The sequence below is a fragment of the Salvelinus alpinus genome, chromosome 30, assembly GCF_045679555.1.
Source record: "Salvelinus alpinus chromosome 30, SLU_Salpinus.1, whole genome shotgun sequence".
NCBI classification, from domain to species: Eukaryota; Metazoa; Chordata; class Actinopteri; order Salmoniformes; family Salmonidae; genus Salvelinus; species Salvelinus alpinus.
The window spans coordinates 8,711,799-8,728,342 of NC_092115.1; the positions used below are offsets into that span (position 1 = coordinate 8,711,799).

Consider the following 16,544-nt stretch of genomic DNA (forward strand, 5'->3'; position numbering starts at 1 on the left):
CTCATATAGGGGATACAGACAAAAAAACTTTAAAGACAATGCTTTGGTTTGTCTCGCTTTCCTATCCATTGCGCATGTCCAAAGTAAACGATGGGCCTATTCGATTACGCTGAACTCCGGGGCACCGGGTAGGAGCTCCCGTTCAAAACGAACAGTAATCTGTGCCGCTCGGTCATTTTGTCAACAAAGTAACATGGTGCATCGTCCAGAAACATAAAACATATATTTTCCATACATTTTGGGGGGAATTTCCCATACAATCACCTTTGCATGGGATAACACAGAGTCCTACTAATTACAACACGTGCTAAATTACAACATATTTGTTTTTAGCCAACTTCGTCATGGGCTTTGAACGGGACACCTGGCTCACGCCCGGGAGGCAGCCAGTTCCACATCGAATGCAACCAATTTTTAGCTAATGCGAAACACGCTTAGACGGGCGCCTGGACGAGATTAATCGAATCCCCTCACTGAAAATGGCTTCCATTGACTTTATAACGTTAACTGGTGACAGCGAGAAAAAACAAGCGTAAGAATTTTTTTAATTGTGTTTTAGGTAGCTAAAATGTATAGTTTTCCATATGGGTTATTCTGCGTGTGGTCATAACCAGTTATTGTTTAAAAAAATCGTCTTATATACGCGTCGTTAGCGCTAGCCAGATCCTGTTTCGCTTCTCGCTAGCTAGCTTACAAGCTTATGGCATAGTAATGAAACTCGGATAAATACTGGACAAGGTTAGCCGAGACCCCCAGCCGTTTACTATAATCAATAGCTAGATTGATAGATCTAGCTTCAACTTGCCAATCATCAAGCCCCTGACTAGCTAATTGAATCAGGTGGGCTTGTTCAAGCTGCAACAAAATTGTGTAACGACTGGGGGTCCCCAAGGAAAGGTCTGAGAAACACTCAAGTTGCACAACTAGTTGTTGTAGAATAAACCAGCAATAGTTGTCAAATTAACCGATTACCATGGAGCATTCCAGTTGATTAATCATTACATTACTTCTTCCCATATCCTGTCGTGTGCAGGGGAGAGAAAGCAGAGAGTGGCAATGAAGTGGAAAACCAGGACCTGTCAGAGGAGGAAGGAGGCGCCAGGAAGGCAGAGGCCAGTTTGTCGAAGCTCATGGTCACCGTGACCTCAGCTAAGACCAAGAAAAAGAAACACAGGCACCGCAGCAAACACAAGAGACACAAGCAGTCTTCACCTGAGGACAAGGAGCGACGCCATAAGCACCGGCACAAGCACAAAAAGCACAAGCGTAAAGACAACCCCTTGACTGACAGCTTCCCCACCGGGGGCGACGACAACGCTTTCCCATACTCTTCCTCCGACAAGCCGCCGAGACTGGAAGACGATGAGATGGCGCTTCTGGAGGAGCTGGAGAAACAGAGGGCCCTGATCCAAGCTGAGCTAGACAGGGAAATGACTGAGGGTGGCAAGGGGGTACAGTCGGGCATGGGGCTCATACTCCAGGGATACCACTCTGGGGAGGAGGAGGAGGATGGGGAGATTCAGGGGGAGAGGATGTGCAACGGGCAGCACTTACAGAGAGGGGCAACGGGGCCCGTGGCTGGCTCAGGCTCGCAGACTGCTAAAGACACCGGTAGAATCCAGCGAGAGTCGACAGACGCCGGCAAAGCTAAGCAGAACAATCCCAATAAAAACGGCAGGAAGAGAAAGATGGACGGCAAAACCAAGGATCAGATGAGCGGACTGAGCACGTACAGGGATAGAGACAACAGGAGACATTCCAGGAGTGCAGATTGCTTCAAGGAAAGGGCACGGGCGTCCAAGTCTCCTCCTGGCACTAGCAACCAGCCTTCCCTGCCGGCTCAAAGCAGAGAGGCCCAAAACCAGGACAAACACAAGAAGGTGATCAAGTCCCCCGCCAAGGACGCTTCCCCTGGGAATGAGAACTGCTCTCCTGGCCTACGAGGGAGGCCGCCATGCCCCGCCTCCCAGCTGCAGCGCAGCAAGTCCCCATCACAGTGCCGGGACCCCCGGGCCTCCTCCGGAGCAGAGCGACGGGCCAGGTCACCGCCACCACCCAGAGGGGGCCACCCGAGCTCCCCGGAGAGTCAAAGGAGAGAGGTGGACCGACTGAGACTCTCACCTGGCAGGTCGGAACATTGTTTGGCCTCATGTCGATTCCACACACACACACACACACACACACACACACACACGCATCACAAAAAAAATTCATACAAGTTGATGAGTTAAGAAATTTGGCCTTTTGTGTTTAATACAGATAAACAGGTGATTTTGTTTTGTTTTCAAGGAGGAGATGCATCTTCTCACAACCATGTACAGGCTCCACAAATTAATTTACTGGTAACATATTGTGACAAACCATGAGGTTCGGGGTTGTCATTCTCCCGCTGGAATAGACCATGAGCATTGGGGGCTGTATTCATTAGTTCACACTGTAGGGAAACGGTTTACAATGAATAGTAGTGTTTCTTATGGGGCAAATGTAGCTTAGTCCCTCTCTGTTTCAGCTGGTCGCTTCCGTTTGGTTTCTAGTGAATACGATGGTGTTAGACACCACACTGAGGATGGTTAAGGGGCCGGGCTCACATTTTTAAAACTACATCTCAGTTACAATAATAATAAGATGTTATATCGTCACATACACCGGATAGATGCAGTGAAATGTGTTTTACAGGGTCAGCCGTAGCAGTATGATAGATGCAGTGAAATGTGTTTTACTGGGTCAGCCGTAGCAGTATGATCGATGCAGTGAAATGTGTTGTTTTACAAGGTCAGCCGTAGCAGTATGATAGATGCAGTGAAATGTGTTTTACAGGATCAACCGTAGTAGTATGATAGGTGCAGTAAAATGTGTTGTTTTACAAGGTCAGCCGTAGTAGTATGATAGATGCAGTGAAATGTGTTTTACAAGGTCAGCCGTAGTAGTATGATCGATGCAGTAAAATGTGTTGTTTTACAAGGTCAGCCGTAGTAGTACAGCGCCCCTGGAGCAAATTGGGGTTAAGTTCTTTGCTCAAGGGCACCTCGACAGATTTTTCACCTTGTCTACTCGGGTATTCGAAATCGGTGACTTTTTAGTTACTAGCCCAATGCTCTAATTGCAAGTAGACATCTGCTTTATCAAGTATTTATTTGATCTATTTAACCTTTATTTAACCTTTATTTAACTAGGCAAGTCAGTTAAAAACAAATTCTTATTTACAATGACAGCCTACCAAAAGGCAAAAGGCCTCCTGCAAGGGATGGAGGCCTGGGATTAAAAATAATAAATACAATACAATATAAATATAGGGCAAAACACACATCACAACAAGAGAGACACAACACTACATAAAGAGAGACATAAGACAACATAACAGCAAAACATAACACAGCATGGTAGCAACATGACATGGTAGCAGCACAAAAACATGGTACAAACATTATTGGGCAAAGTCAACAGCACAAAGGTCAAGAAGGTAGAGACAACAGTACATCATACAAAGCAGCCACAGCTGTCAGTAAGCGTGTCCATGATTGAATCTTTGTAAGGGTCTATCAGCAGAATCTGAAGCAGATAAAAGCCACGAAGAAGAAAGGAGTGTTGATGTAAGACCAGTACTTAATTGCCATGTGGAAGATGGTGTCATCATGCCGCGATATTCCCATCCAAACATAGTCCAGTTTACGTCATCCACACATTGAATCGTGTCCAAATCACACACCCTTTTTTAGGTAATGCATGGAGAACATTGAATGTGTAACCCCTTGTCCTGTTGCTGCGTGACCTTCAGGATTCGGAGCCAGGACGAAGCAGGGGGCCGTAGGGATGCCAGCGCAGCTCTAGGTGCCCGGCGACGGCTCAGCCGCTCACCATTCAGGCGGAGGTGTTGCTCTCCCAGGAGACGCAGCAGGTCTCCATTCAGGAGGAGGTGGGTGGAGGTACTTTTGTCCCCATATGTCTGATAACTGTACTATCCCCGCCTGTGTTGTGTATATGTCTGTAAGTCTAAACATATACACAAGTCATTCTATCCCGATTCTCTGTCCGATGGTCTACTTAGACCGAAACGTCATTCTTTATTTTAATCTTTACTCCCAATAAGAAAATATATAATGGGGAGTGTTGCAACTTACCCATTTTGAGGTTATCATAGTTCTTCTAATTGTATTGTCACGTAACCGGATAGGTGCAGTGAAATGTGTTGTTTTACAGGAGCAGTTCAGTGAAGTGTGTTGTTTTACAGGATCAGTTCAGGGAAGTGTGTTGTTTTACAGGATCAGTTCAGTGAAGTGTGTTGTTTTACAGGATCAGTTCAGTGAAATGTGTTGTTTTACAGTATCAGTTCAGTGAAGTGTGTTGTTTTACAGTATCAGTTCAGTGAAGTGTGTTGTTTTACAGTATAAGCCATAGTAGTACGGGGAGCCCCTGGAGCAAGTTAGGGTTATTTGCCTTGCTCAAGGGCACATTGACAGATTTTTCACCTTGTTGGCTCGGGTATTCGAACCATCAACCGTTCGGTTACTGGCCCAACGCTCTAACTGCTAGTTTACCTGCCGCCCTAATCATGTTTTTCTTCAAGGTTCAATAGTTTTATACAGTGCATTCGGAAAGTATTCAGACACCTTGACTTTTTTCACATTTTGTTACGTTACAGTCTTATTCTACAATGGATCAAATAAAATACAAATTATCAATCTACACACAATACGCCATAATGACAAAGCAAAAACAGGTTTTTAAAAATGTTTGCACATTTATATAAATATTCAGACCCTTTCACTCAGTATTTTGTTGAAGCACCTTTGGCAGCGATTACATCCTCAAATCTTCTTGGGTATGACGCTACAAGCTTGGCACACCTCGATTTCGTGAGTTTCTCTCATTCTTCTCTGCAGATCCTCTCAAGCTTTGTCAGGTTGGATGGGGAGTGTCGTTGCACAGCTATTTTCAGGTCTATCCAGAGATGTTCGATCGGGTTCAAGTCCAGGCTCTGGCTGTGGGCCACTCAAGGACATTCAGAGACTTGTCCTGAAGACACTCTTGCGTTCTCTTGGCTGTGTGCTTAGGGTCGTTATCCTGTCTGAAGGTGAACCTTCGCCCCAGTCTGAGGTCCTAAGCTCTCTGGAACAGGTTTTCATCAAGGATCTCTCTGTATGTTGCTCCGTTCATCTTTCCCTCAAACCTGGCTAGCCTCCCAGTCCCTCCCGCTGAAAAACAAACCCACAGCATGATGCTGCCACCACAATGCTTCATCGTAGGGATGGTGCCTGGTTTCCTCCAGACATGGCGCTTGGCATTCAGGCCAAAGAGTTCAATCTTGGTTTCATCAGACCAGATAATCTTGTTTCCCATGGTCTTAGAATCCTTTAGGTGCCTTTTGACAAACTCCAAGCGGGCTGTCATGTGCCTTTTACTGAGGAGTGGCTTCCGTCTGGCCACTACCATAAAGGCCTGATTGGTGGAGTGCTGCAGAGATGGTTGTCCTTCTGGAATGTTCTCCCATCTCCACAGAGGAACTCTAGAGCTCTGTCAGAGTGACCACCGGGCTCTTGGTCACCTCCCTGACCAAGACCCTTATCCCCTGATTTCTCAGTTTGGCCGGGCAGCCAGCTCTAGGACAAGTCTTGGTGGTTCACACAGGCTACTGTGTTCTGAGGGACCTTCAATGATGCAGAAATTGTTTGGTACCCTTCCCCAGATCTGTGCCTTGACACAATCCTGTCTCGGCGCTCTACGAACAATTCCTTCAACCTCGTGGCATGGTTTTTGCTCTGACATGCTCTATCAACTGTGGGACCTTATATATTAGTACCAGTCAAAACTTTGGACACGCCTACTCATTCCAGAGTTTATCTTTATTTTTTACAGTTTTCTACATTGTAGAATAATAGTGAAGACATCAAAACTATGAAATAACACATATGGAATCATGTAGTAACCCCAAAAAAGTGTTAAACAAATCAAAAATATATTTTATTATTTTTATTACTTTACCCCCTTTTCTCCCTAATTTTGTGGTATCTAATTGTCCCATCGCTGCAACTCCCGTATGGACTCGGGAGAGGTGAAGGTCGAGAGCTGTGCGTCCTCCGAAACACAATCCAGCCAAGCCGAACTTCTTCTTGACACAATGCCCACTTAACCTGGAAGCCAGCCGCACCAATGTGTCGGAGGAAGCACCGTATCAGCGTGCTTTGTGCCACGCCCGCCACAGGAGTTGCTAGTGTACGATGGGATAAGAACATCCCAGCCGGCCAAACCCTCCCCTAACCCGGACGACGCTGGGCCATTTGTACGCTGCCCCGCTGCAGGTCTCTGGGTTGCGGCCAGCTGCGACAGCCTGGACTCGAACCAGGATCTCTAGTGACACAGCTAGCACTACCTTAGACCACTGCGCCACTCGGGAGGCCCTTCAAAATATGTTTTATATTTACGGTTCTTTAAAGTAGCCACCCTTTGCCTTGATGACAGCTTTGTACACTCTTGGCATTCTCTCAACCAGCTTCATGAGGTAGTCACCTGGAATGCATTTCAATTAACAGGTGTGCCTTGTTAATTTGTGGAATTTCTTTCCTTTTGAGCCAATCAGTTGTTGTGAAAAGGTAGGGGTGGTATACAGAAGATAGCCCTATTTGGTAAAAGACCAAGTCCATATTATGGCAAGAACAGCTCAAAAAAGCAAAGAGAAACAACAGTCCATCATTACTTTAAGACATGAAGGTCAGTCAATCCGGAAAATTTCAAGACCTTCGAAAGTTTCTTCAAGTGCAGTCGCAAAAACCGCTATGATGAAACTAGCTCTCATGAGGACCGCCACAGGAAAGGAAGACCCAGAGTTACCTCTGCTGCAGAGGACAAGTTAATTTATAGTTACCAGCCTCAGAAATCGGCAATTAACTGCACCTCAGGTTGCAGCCCAAATAAATGCTTCACAGAGTTCAAGTAACAGGCACATCTCAACATCAACTGTTCAGAGGAGACTGCGTGAATCAGGCCTTCATGGTCGAATTGCTGCAAAGAAACCACTACTAAAGGTCACCAATAAGAAGAAGAGACTTGCTTGGGCCAAGAAACACGAACAATGGATATTATGCCAGTGGAAATCTGTTCTTTGGTCTGAATAGTCCAAATTTGCGATTTTTGGTTCCAACCGCCTTGTCCACCACTTGGTCTTTTAGAATTCAAGGCACACTTAACCAGCATGGCTACCATAGCATTCTGCAGCGATACGCCATCCCATCTGGTTTGCGCTTGTTGGGACTAAATCATTTGTTTTTCAGTAGTGTAAGGGCTATTTGACCAAGAAGGATTGCTGCATCGGATGACCTGGCCTCCACAATCACCCGACCTCAACCCAATTGAGATGGTTTGGGATGAGTTTGACCTCAGAGTGAAGGAAAAGCAGCCAACAAGTGCTCAGCATATGTGGAAACTCCTTCAAAACTGTTGGAAAAGCATTCCAGGTGACTTCCTCATGAAGCTGGTTGAGAGAATGCCAAGAGGGTGCAAAGCTGTCAACAAGGCAAAGGGTGGCTACTTTGAAGAATCTCAAATATAAAATCTTTTGATTGAACACTTTTTTTGGTTTCTACTTAATGTGTTATTTCATAGTTTTGATGTCTTCTATTCTTCTACAATGTCGAAAATTGTAAAAATGAGTCGGTATGTCCTTACTTTTGATTGGTAGTGTGTGTGTGTGTGTGTGTGTGTGCCTTTCCAAATCATGTCCAATCAATTGAATTTACCACAGGTGGACTCCAATCAAGTTGTGAAAACAGGATGCACCTGAGCTCAATTTCGTGTCTCATAGCAAAGGGTCTGAATACTTATGTAAATAAGGTATTTCTATTTTTTATTAAATACGTTTGGTAAAATGTGTAAACCTGTTTTCACTTTGTCATTATGGGGTATTGTGTGTAGGATGAGGATTTTTTTATATATACATTTTAGAATAAGGCTGTATTGTAACAAAATGGGAAGGGGTCTGAATACTTTCCGAATGCACTGTGTATCATTAATTGAAATGACCATTGAACATCGGGAAATCTTACATATTGCACCTGGCTTTTGCTTTTCTCTCCTGTGACTCTTCTACGTAGGTCATTGGATCGGGACAGGATGGGACGGAGGCCGCAGTGGGGTTCCCGATCCCAGGAGGGGAGGCAGAGACTGAGCCGGGACAGAGAGGACAAGTTCAAGGGCAGCCTCTCGGAGGGAATGAAGGTCGACAAGGAGGACTCTGAAGATGAAGTGTAGGCAGTTCACTTGGGATGTAATTTTAGTTGCTTACTGTTTCCCTCTGACGTGTTGAATGGATGGTTCATACACAAATGATACAACATTTATCCATTTCAATGTCATTCATTTAATCACACACCATTTTTAGCAATATAAGCTTTTGTCTATGGGTGTGGGGTGGACGACCACATTGTATGTGTGTGTTGACGTGGTTTGTCCTGTAATAGGCTGGAAGATTACGATGTGGATGAGGACGACGAGGAGGCTCTCATCGAACAGAGGAGGCTACAGCGTCTGGCCATCGTCCAGGTGGGTAAAAAGACGTATGACGTCATCATCATCCCCTCTGCACCGACCTAACTTAACCAGAGCCACACAGCCATGTTGCTACAATATGTATTTTAACCTTTCTTTATTGGCTATTGTCATGCACAGCATGCAAACATGACACACATAGCTGTTTGATTGTTAGTTCAACAATTCGAATGGCATTGGACACTGTGTGCAGTGCCTATACTCTGGCCACAACCCTAATCCCAGGTTTTGTGTTGCTTAGTGCCAAGGGAGTCAATTAAAATGCTTAATGGCACGCCCACCTTTTCATTGGCTGATCGGGTCCTGGTCTGTTGATCACATTAGTTTCTGATTGTTGTGTAATAGGACTACATCGGTAGGCAGGAAGAAGGCTGGGCTGAGCGTCAGAGAGGGAGGAAAGGCAGTGTATTCTGTATTCCTGGAAAATGCAACCTCTCACTCTCCCTGTCCACCAACCTCGCTCTCCCTGTCCACCAACCTCATTCTCTCGCTCTCTGCCTATCCACAAACCTCGCTCTCTCTCTCCTTGTCCACCAACAACCAGAATTCCTGTAGGCCCTTCCCTCCCAGCACACCACTAAGAATACCAATAATTATGACCATATAGAGATGATTTTGTATGCACAATTTTACCATTTTATTGTTTTATTATTTAGAAAAGGGTGCAAATTTTAAAATGTGTCATGTTTATAATCACTGGAGAATAAACTGGATGAGCTCCGATTGTGACTATCCTATCAACGTGATCTGGAGTACTGTAATATCCTATGTGGTGTGTCTCTTTGTTAACAGCTCGTGCTCGTCAAATTAAGGACGTCTTGAGGTTCTGCTCGACGGCATTAGAATACCTCACGATAAGCTGTAGACCATACTATTTACAAAGTTTTCATCTATATTTTTCGTAGCTGTCTATTTACCACCACAAACCGATGCTGGCAATAAGACCGCACTCAACGAGCTGTATAGGGCCATAAGCAAACATGAAAATGCTCACTCAGAGGTGGTGCTCCTAGTGGCCGGTGAATTTAATGCAGAGAAACAGAAATCAGTCTTACCTCATTTCTACCAGCATGTCACCTTTGCAGATACAGGTGAGAACTAGATCACCTTTACTCCACACACAGAAAACTTGGCCATCATTTGGCAAATCTGACCATAACTATATCCTCCTGCTTACAAGCAAAAACTCAAAAAGGAATTACCAGTGACGCCCTCAATACGGAAGTGGTCCGATGAAGCAGATGCTAAGCTACAGGACTGTTCTGCAGCACAGACTGTAGTATGTTCCGGGAGTCATCTGATGGCATTGAGGAGTTCACCACATCGTTCATCGGCTTCATTAATAAGTTCATCAATGGTGTCGTCCCCACAGCGACCGTACGTACATATCCCAACCAGAAGCCATGGATTACAGGCAACACCGGCTAGAACCACCGTTTTCAAGGAGTATGGACACTAATCCGGAATCCCGCTACACACTCCGACGAACCGTCAAACAGGCAAAGCATCAATACAGGACTAAGATCGAATCCTACTACACTGGCTTTGTGTGGCAGGGCTTGCAAACTATCACGGATTACAAAGGAAAACCCAGCAACGAACTTCCCAGTGACACCAGCCTACCAGACGATCTAAATGCCTTCTATGCTCGCTTCTAAGCAAGCAACACTGAACCATGCATGAGAGCAACAGCTGTTCCAGATGACTGTTTGATCACGCTCTCCCTAGCCGTTATTAGTAAGACCTTTTAAACAGGTTAATATTCACATGGCCGCAGGGCCAGACCTATTACCAGGACACGTACTCAGAGCATGCGCTGACCAACTGACAAGTGTCTTCACTGACATTTTCAACCTCTCCCTGATCCAGTCTGTATAACCTACTTGTTTCAAGCAGACCACCATAGTCCCTGTGCACAAGTACGCCAAGTTATTCAGTCTAAATGACTATCGCCCCTTTAGCACTCACATCTGTAGTCATGAAATGCTTTGAAAGGTTGGTCATGGCTCACATCAACACCATCATACCAGATATTCTGGACCCACTCCAATTCGCATAATGCTCCAACAGATCCACAGATGATGCAATCTCTATTGCACTCCACACTGCCCTTTCACACCTGGACAAAATAAACACCTATGTGAGAATGCTGTTCATTGACTACAGCTCAACGTTCAACACCATAGTGCCCTCAAAGCTCATCACTAAGCTAAGGACTCTGGGACTAAACATCTCCCTCTGCAACTGGATCCTGGACTTCCTGATGGGCCGTCCCCAGCTGGTGAGGGTCGGCAACAACACATCCGCCAAATGGCTACCGGGACTATTTGCATTAACCCCCATTTTATGCACTGGCTCTATGCACACTCGCTAGACTCTACCCACATTCTACACCTGCTTAAACTAATAACACACAAACAATTATACACTTTCATGTCTTTATTGAACACACCGTATAAACATTCACAGTGCAGGGTGGGAAAAGTATGTGATCCCTTGAATTTAATAACTGGTTCCCCCTCCTTTGGTTGAGGTTATTGCTGCCAAACGTTTTCTGTAGTTGCGGATCAGACCTGCACAATTGTCGAGAGGAATTTTGGACCATTCCTCTTTACAAAACTGTTTCAGTTCAGCAATATTCTTGGGATGTCTGGTGTGAACTGCTCTCTTGAGGTCATGCCACAGCATGTCAATCGGGTTGAGGTCAGGACTCTGACTGAGCCACTCCAGAAGGCAACAGGACAACGACCCAAAACACAGAAGTTTTGGGTCGTTGTCCTGTTGCATCACCCAACTTCTGTTGAGCTTCAATTGGCGGACAGATAGCCTTGCATTCTCCTGCAAAATGTCTTGATAACCTTGGGAATTCATTTTTCTGTTGATGATAGCTAGCTGTCCAGGGCCTGAGGCAGCAAAGCAGTCCCAAACCATGACGCTCCCTCCACCATACTTTACAGTTGGGATGAGGTTTTGATGTTGGTGTGCTGTGCCTTTTTTCCACACATAGTGTTGTGTCTTCCTTCCAAACAACCCAACTTTAGTTTCATCTGTCCACAGAATATTTTGCCAGTAGCGCTGTGGAACATCCAGGTGCTCTTTTGCGAACTTCAGATGTGCAGTAATGTTTTTTTTTTACATTAATGTGTTCTTCCGTGGTGTCCTCCCATGAACACCATTCTTGTTTAGTGTTTTATGTATCATAGACTCGTCAACAGAGATGTTAGCATGTTCCAGAGATTTCTGTAAGTCTTTAGCTGACACTCTCGGATTCTTCTTAACCTCATTGAGCATTCTACGCTGTGCTCTTGCAGTCATCTTTGCAGAACGGCCAATCCTAGGGAAGTAGCAACAGTGCTGAACTTTCTCCATTTATAGACAATTCGTCTAGACAAAAGACAACAATTCTTAATCTTAGGTCTTCTGAGATCAATCTTTTTCGAGGCATGGTTCACATCTGGCAATGCTTCTTGTGAATAGCAAACTCAAATGTTGTGAGTGTTTTTTATAGGGCAGGGAATCTCTAACCAACATCTCCAATCTCGTCTCATTGATTGGATTACGTATTCAATATAGACAAGAAAAATACAACAATTTGTGTGTTATTAGTTTAAGTTTAAGCAGACTGTGTTTGTCCATTGTTGTGACTTAGATGAAGATCAGATCAAATATATGCAGAAATCCAGGTAATTCCAAAGGGTTCACATACTTTTTCTTGCCACTGTACGCTCTCACACACACACAGACATGTGCATACTTTCACACTTTCAGTCTTACACACTCCACACACGTTGCTCTTGTGGATTATCCTGATTGCCGAGTCACTTTTACCCCAAGCTACTTGTACATATTACATCAATCACCTCTACTACCTCGTACCCCAGCACATCGACTCCATATCGGTACACCTCTTTATTGTTCTTTTGTGTGTGTGCTACTTATTTTCTTTCTTTTAAACTCTGCATTGTTGGTTAAGGGCTCGTAAGCATTTCCAGGGTAAATTCTACACCGGTTGTGTTCAGTGCATGTGACACATAAAATTAGATTTTGATTTGACATGTGCACTGTGTGCGTATGTATTTGTCTGTGTCTGTTTTTATACATATTCTTGTGCCTGTGCTTGCATATTTTTGCTGACGTGTGTGTGTGTTTTTTCTTTGAACAGAAGTACAAGGGAGGGAACGAGGACAGTAACATGTCGGAGCCCGGCAGCCCGCAGAGCAGCCAACGCAGCCGCTCGCCCTCGCCAGACGACATCCTGGAGCGCGTGACGGCCGACGTCAAAGAGTACGAGCGGGAAAACATGGACACCTTTGAAGAAAACATCAAGGCTAAGCACAACCTCATCGAACAGGAGAAAGATGGTAAACAAATGTGCTGTATATTTGTGTGTGTGTGTGTGTGTGTGTACATCAGACCTGTCAACTAAGACATAGACCTTTGTGAAATACTTTCAATTAATTGATCTACGCTTGGTACATTATGGAAACCATAGATTACTCTGCTGTTAATACCATGAAGTGTCTGACCCAGGTGGGTGTTTGTCTGATACAGTAGTAGCAGAAACACTCGCCATGTTTTGTTTGTCTGATGCAGCAGTAGCAGCAATTGCAGGCTCAGTAGTAGTTGTCAGAGTAGTAGTAGTGATTCAGAAGTGGAAAGGGGATACCTAGTCAGTTGTACAACTGAATGCATTTAACCCAACCCCCTCTGAATCAGAGAGGTGCGGGGGGCAGCCTTAATCGACATCCACGTCTTCAGCGCCCGGGGAACAGTGGGTTAACTGCCTTGCTCAGGGGCAGAATGACAGATTTTTACCTTGTCAGCTCTGGGATTCGATCCAGCAACCTTTCGGTTACTGGCCCAACGCTTCTACCCACCAGGGTACTTGGGCGTTGATCGATTTCAAATATAGTTCATAAGTCTATTACTCAATTACTTATTATTATGATGTTAATTTCTCACGTACTCTATGACTTCTTAATCAATGAAATAGATATATATTTTAAAGTCATATTGACATCAGCAGTTGTGTCAAAGTGCTTTTACAGTTTTAACAGTGCTTGAGATTAAACTCTACTCCCATTCTTTCCTAGAAGGAACCAACCCCAAAAAACCCTCCGCCCCCGACATGTTTACTGAATCGGATGACATGTTCGCCGCCTACTTTGACGTGAGTACTCCTCCTGTTGCTTTGATTCCATTGCGTAGTTTGGACTCTGACCACCATTGACTTGTGCCAATGTGTCTTCAACTTTTTTTTTTTTTTTTCTTTTTTTTTTGATTTTTATATATTTTTTTTTTATGAAGTTGTCTATGGAATAGGATCCTGTCAGATAGGGTTGCTAAGAGTGGTGTCCGTGTCTCGGGGCGCCCTTGTATTATTACTGTCCAAACACGCGTCTGTCAGCGGGTAACTTTAGACCGGGCCACAGCATTTTCTCTGCTGACCTTTCTGTGAGGCGAATGAGAACTGCTAGTCCGATTTGAGTCGAGATAACCGAGCAAGTTGGGACTTTTGCGTAAATCATTTGTTGATGTCTGTTGCGGGACCAAAAGTTTGGCGCATCAATCTCAAGTCAGAATACCACCTCAACTGTGGTTTTGTATTGTAGCCTGACAGTCAGACCTTGGTTCAAATAGTATGTTTTTTCTTTCAAATACTTTGAGTGTTTAAATGAGCCTGCATGGGGTGCCAGATGGACAGCATTTACACTTTTGGGACTGATCCTTTGGTTGCATTGCACTAGGCAAGCTCAATCAAGCACAGATTCCCATCAGAATAATAACTGATTTCTTGAAAGGGGGGGGGGAAAACGAACATTGTAAAAACCATTTGGTCTCCCGTCATACTAACACTAAGTGATTTGTGGCCACTGCAGAGTGCAAGGTTTCGAGCAGCAGGTATCGGGAAGGACTTTAAGGAGAACCCCAACCTCCGAGACAACTGGACAGACGCAGAGGGATATTACCGTAAGTCCATTTGGCATTAAAGCTCCTTCCTTATTTTGTTCCTTCATTTGTTTGTTAGCTTATTCATTCATTTTATCACTACTGAACAAAAAATATAAAACATGCAACAATTTCAAAGATTTTACTGAGTTACATTTCATATAAGGAAATCAGTCAATTTAAATAAATTCCTTAGGCCCTAATCTATGGATTTCACATGACTGTCTTGGAGGGCACCCACTGAGGGGCCAGGCTCAGCCAATCAGAATGAGTTTTTCCCTACAAAAGGGCTTTATTACAGACAGAAATACTCCTCAGCACCCCCCCCCAAATAGGATTTTTGTGCAGATGGAATATTTCTGGGATCTTTTATTTCAGTTCATGAAACATGGAACTAACCCTTTACATGTTGCATTTTTATATTTTATGTTGGATGTTTATTTATAATCCGGTCTCTGACATTGCGTGTTCTGATATTTCTTAATGTCTGTGTGTTTTTTTTGTTGTTTTTTTACTGCTAGATATTACTTTTAGAGCTAGAGGAACAAGCATTTCACTGCAGCTGCTATAACATCTGCACATCTGTCTACGTGACCAATAAACTTTGATTTGCCCGAAAATGTGAAGATGGTTGTTTACATGCAAATTGCCATTTCTTGTTGGTCACTAATTCAAACAACAAGGAGGATCAGAATCTGTTTTACTCGCCTGCTACATCGGACGCGTAACTTTTGCTTAGCGTGAGACGCTCCTGTTCAGTTCAACAAGTCCTGAGCGTAACCGCGCCGGCTCTGCTTGAGCATAATATTCAGTTCTGGTTCTATTTTCAAGATTTTGACATGCAGCTCACGCCTGAGAGCAAAAGGATATTGTGGCTGCTCGCACTGACCAAAAGTTACTCTTCCAGTGTAGCAAAAAAAAAGTGTGTTAGGCTACTGGATTTATGTTTTAATTGTTTTATTTTTTATTCTTCCTAATGGCGCAACCATAGAGCAAGCTCACTTACCCGGCTGCCATGAATCCCATAAATTGTCAGTCTTTCACCTAAACATTGGGAATGAACCATAAAGATATGTTTTAGGCCTACTGGAATTCTTTGCAGTTTTTTGTTTACTTGCTCCAGGCAACAGGGCAACGCTTAAGGTCAATCCCTACTTATTCATAACCAATTAGCTAATACATTCAATGTCTTTTTGCTATTTGACAGGACTCAATATCGGGGAGAAACTGGACAAGCGGTACAGTGTGTACGGCTACACGGGGCAGGGCGTGTTCAGCAACGTCATCCGAGCCCGTGACGTGGCCCGCGCCAGCCAGGAGGTTGCTATTAAGATCATTCGGAACAACGAGCTCATGTGAGTGTCGTTTACCAATAGCTAATCTTGCACCCGGTTCAGTAGGCAGAAAACGTTTTGAAACTGGGGAGATACTACCTGCTGTTCATTGACTACAGCTCAGCGTTCAACACCAAGCTCATCACTAAGCTAAGGACCCTGGGATTAAAACACCTCCCTCTGCAACTGGATTCTGGACTTCCTGGCGGGCTGCCCCCAGGTTGATTCTTTTTTTTTAGGATCCCCATTAGCTGACGCCAATGGCGACAGCTAGTCTTCCTGGGGTCTGACACATTACGAAAAATACATTAGAAAAAGTGTTGAGGGTAGGCAACAACACATCCGCCAAGAGGGCCCCTCAGGGGTGCGTGCTTAGTCCACTCCTGTACTCCCTGTTCACCCACGACTGCATGGCCACGCAAAACTCCAACACTAAGTTTGCTGACGACACGATAGTGGTGATCACAGAGGATGAGCTGGCCTATAGGAGGGAGGAGGTCAGAAACCTGGCAGTGTGGTGCCTGGACAACAACTTCTCCCTCCATGCCAGCAAGACAAAGGAGCTGATCGTGGACTACAGGAAATGGAGCACGCTCCCATTCACATCGACGTGGCTGTAGTGGAGCGGGTCTAGAGCTTCAAGTTACTCTGTGTCCACATCACGAAGGATCTATCATGGTCCACATACGCCAACAGTCGTGAAGAGGGCATGACAACGCCTCT

General features: G+C 44.6%; 1 protein-coding gene across 11 annotated transcripts in view; it reads left to right on the plus strand.

Moving 5' to 3' along the window:
• Positions 1–357: 357 nt before the first annotated feature.
• The window catches only part of prpf4ba (pre-mRNA processing factor 4Ba), a 30,605-nt gene continuing 14,418 nt past the window's right edge, over positions 358–16,544 (plus strand). For 10 of the 11 annotated variants that reach the window (XR_011672005.1, XR_011672004.1, XR_011672003.1 and 7 more), the window contains exons 1-9: positions 358–532; positions 1,034–2,128; positions 3,776–3,913; positions 8,085–8,237; positions 8,451–8,532; positions 12,701–12,899; positions 13,632–13,708; positions 14,418–14,508; positions 15,695–15,842. Coding sequence is in view for 2 of the 11 variants with exons in the window: in XM_071377657.1 (XP_071233758.1) it covers positions 480–532; positions 1,034–2,128; positions 3,776–3,913; positions 8,085–8,237; positions 8,451–8,532; positions 12,701–12,899; positions 13,632–13,708; positions 14,418–14,508; positions 15,695–15,842 (2,036 nt within the window). In the remaining 9 variants the exon portion in view is untranslated. The remainder of the gene's footprint in view (positions 533–1,033; positions 2,129–3,775; positions 3,914–8,084; positions 8,238–8,450; positions 8,533–12,700; positions 12,900–13,631; positions 13,709–14,417; positions 14,509–15,694; positions 15,843–16,544) is intronic. The other variant, XM_071377659.1, reaches the window with a different exon arrangement.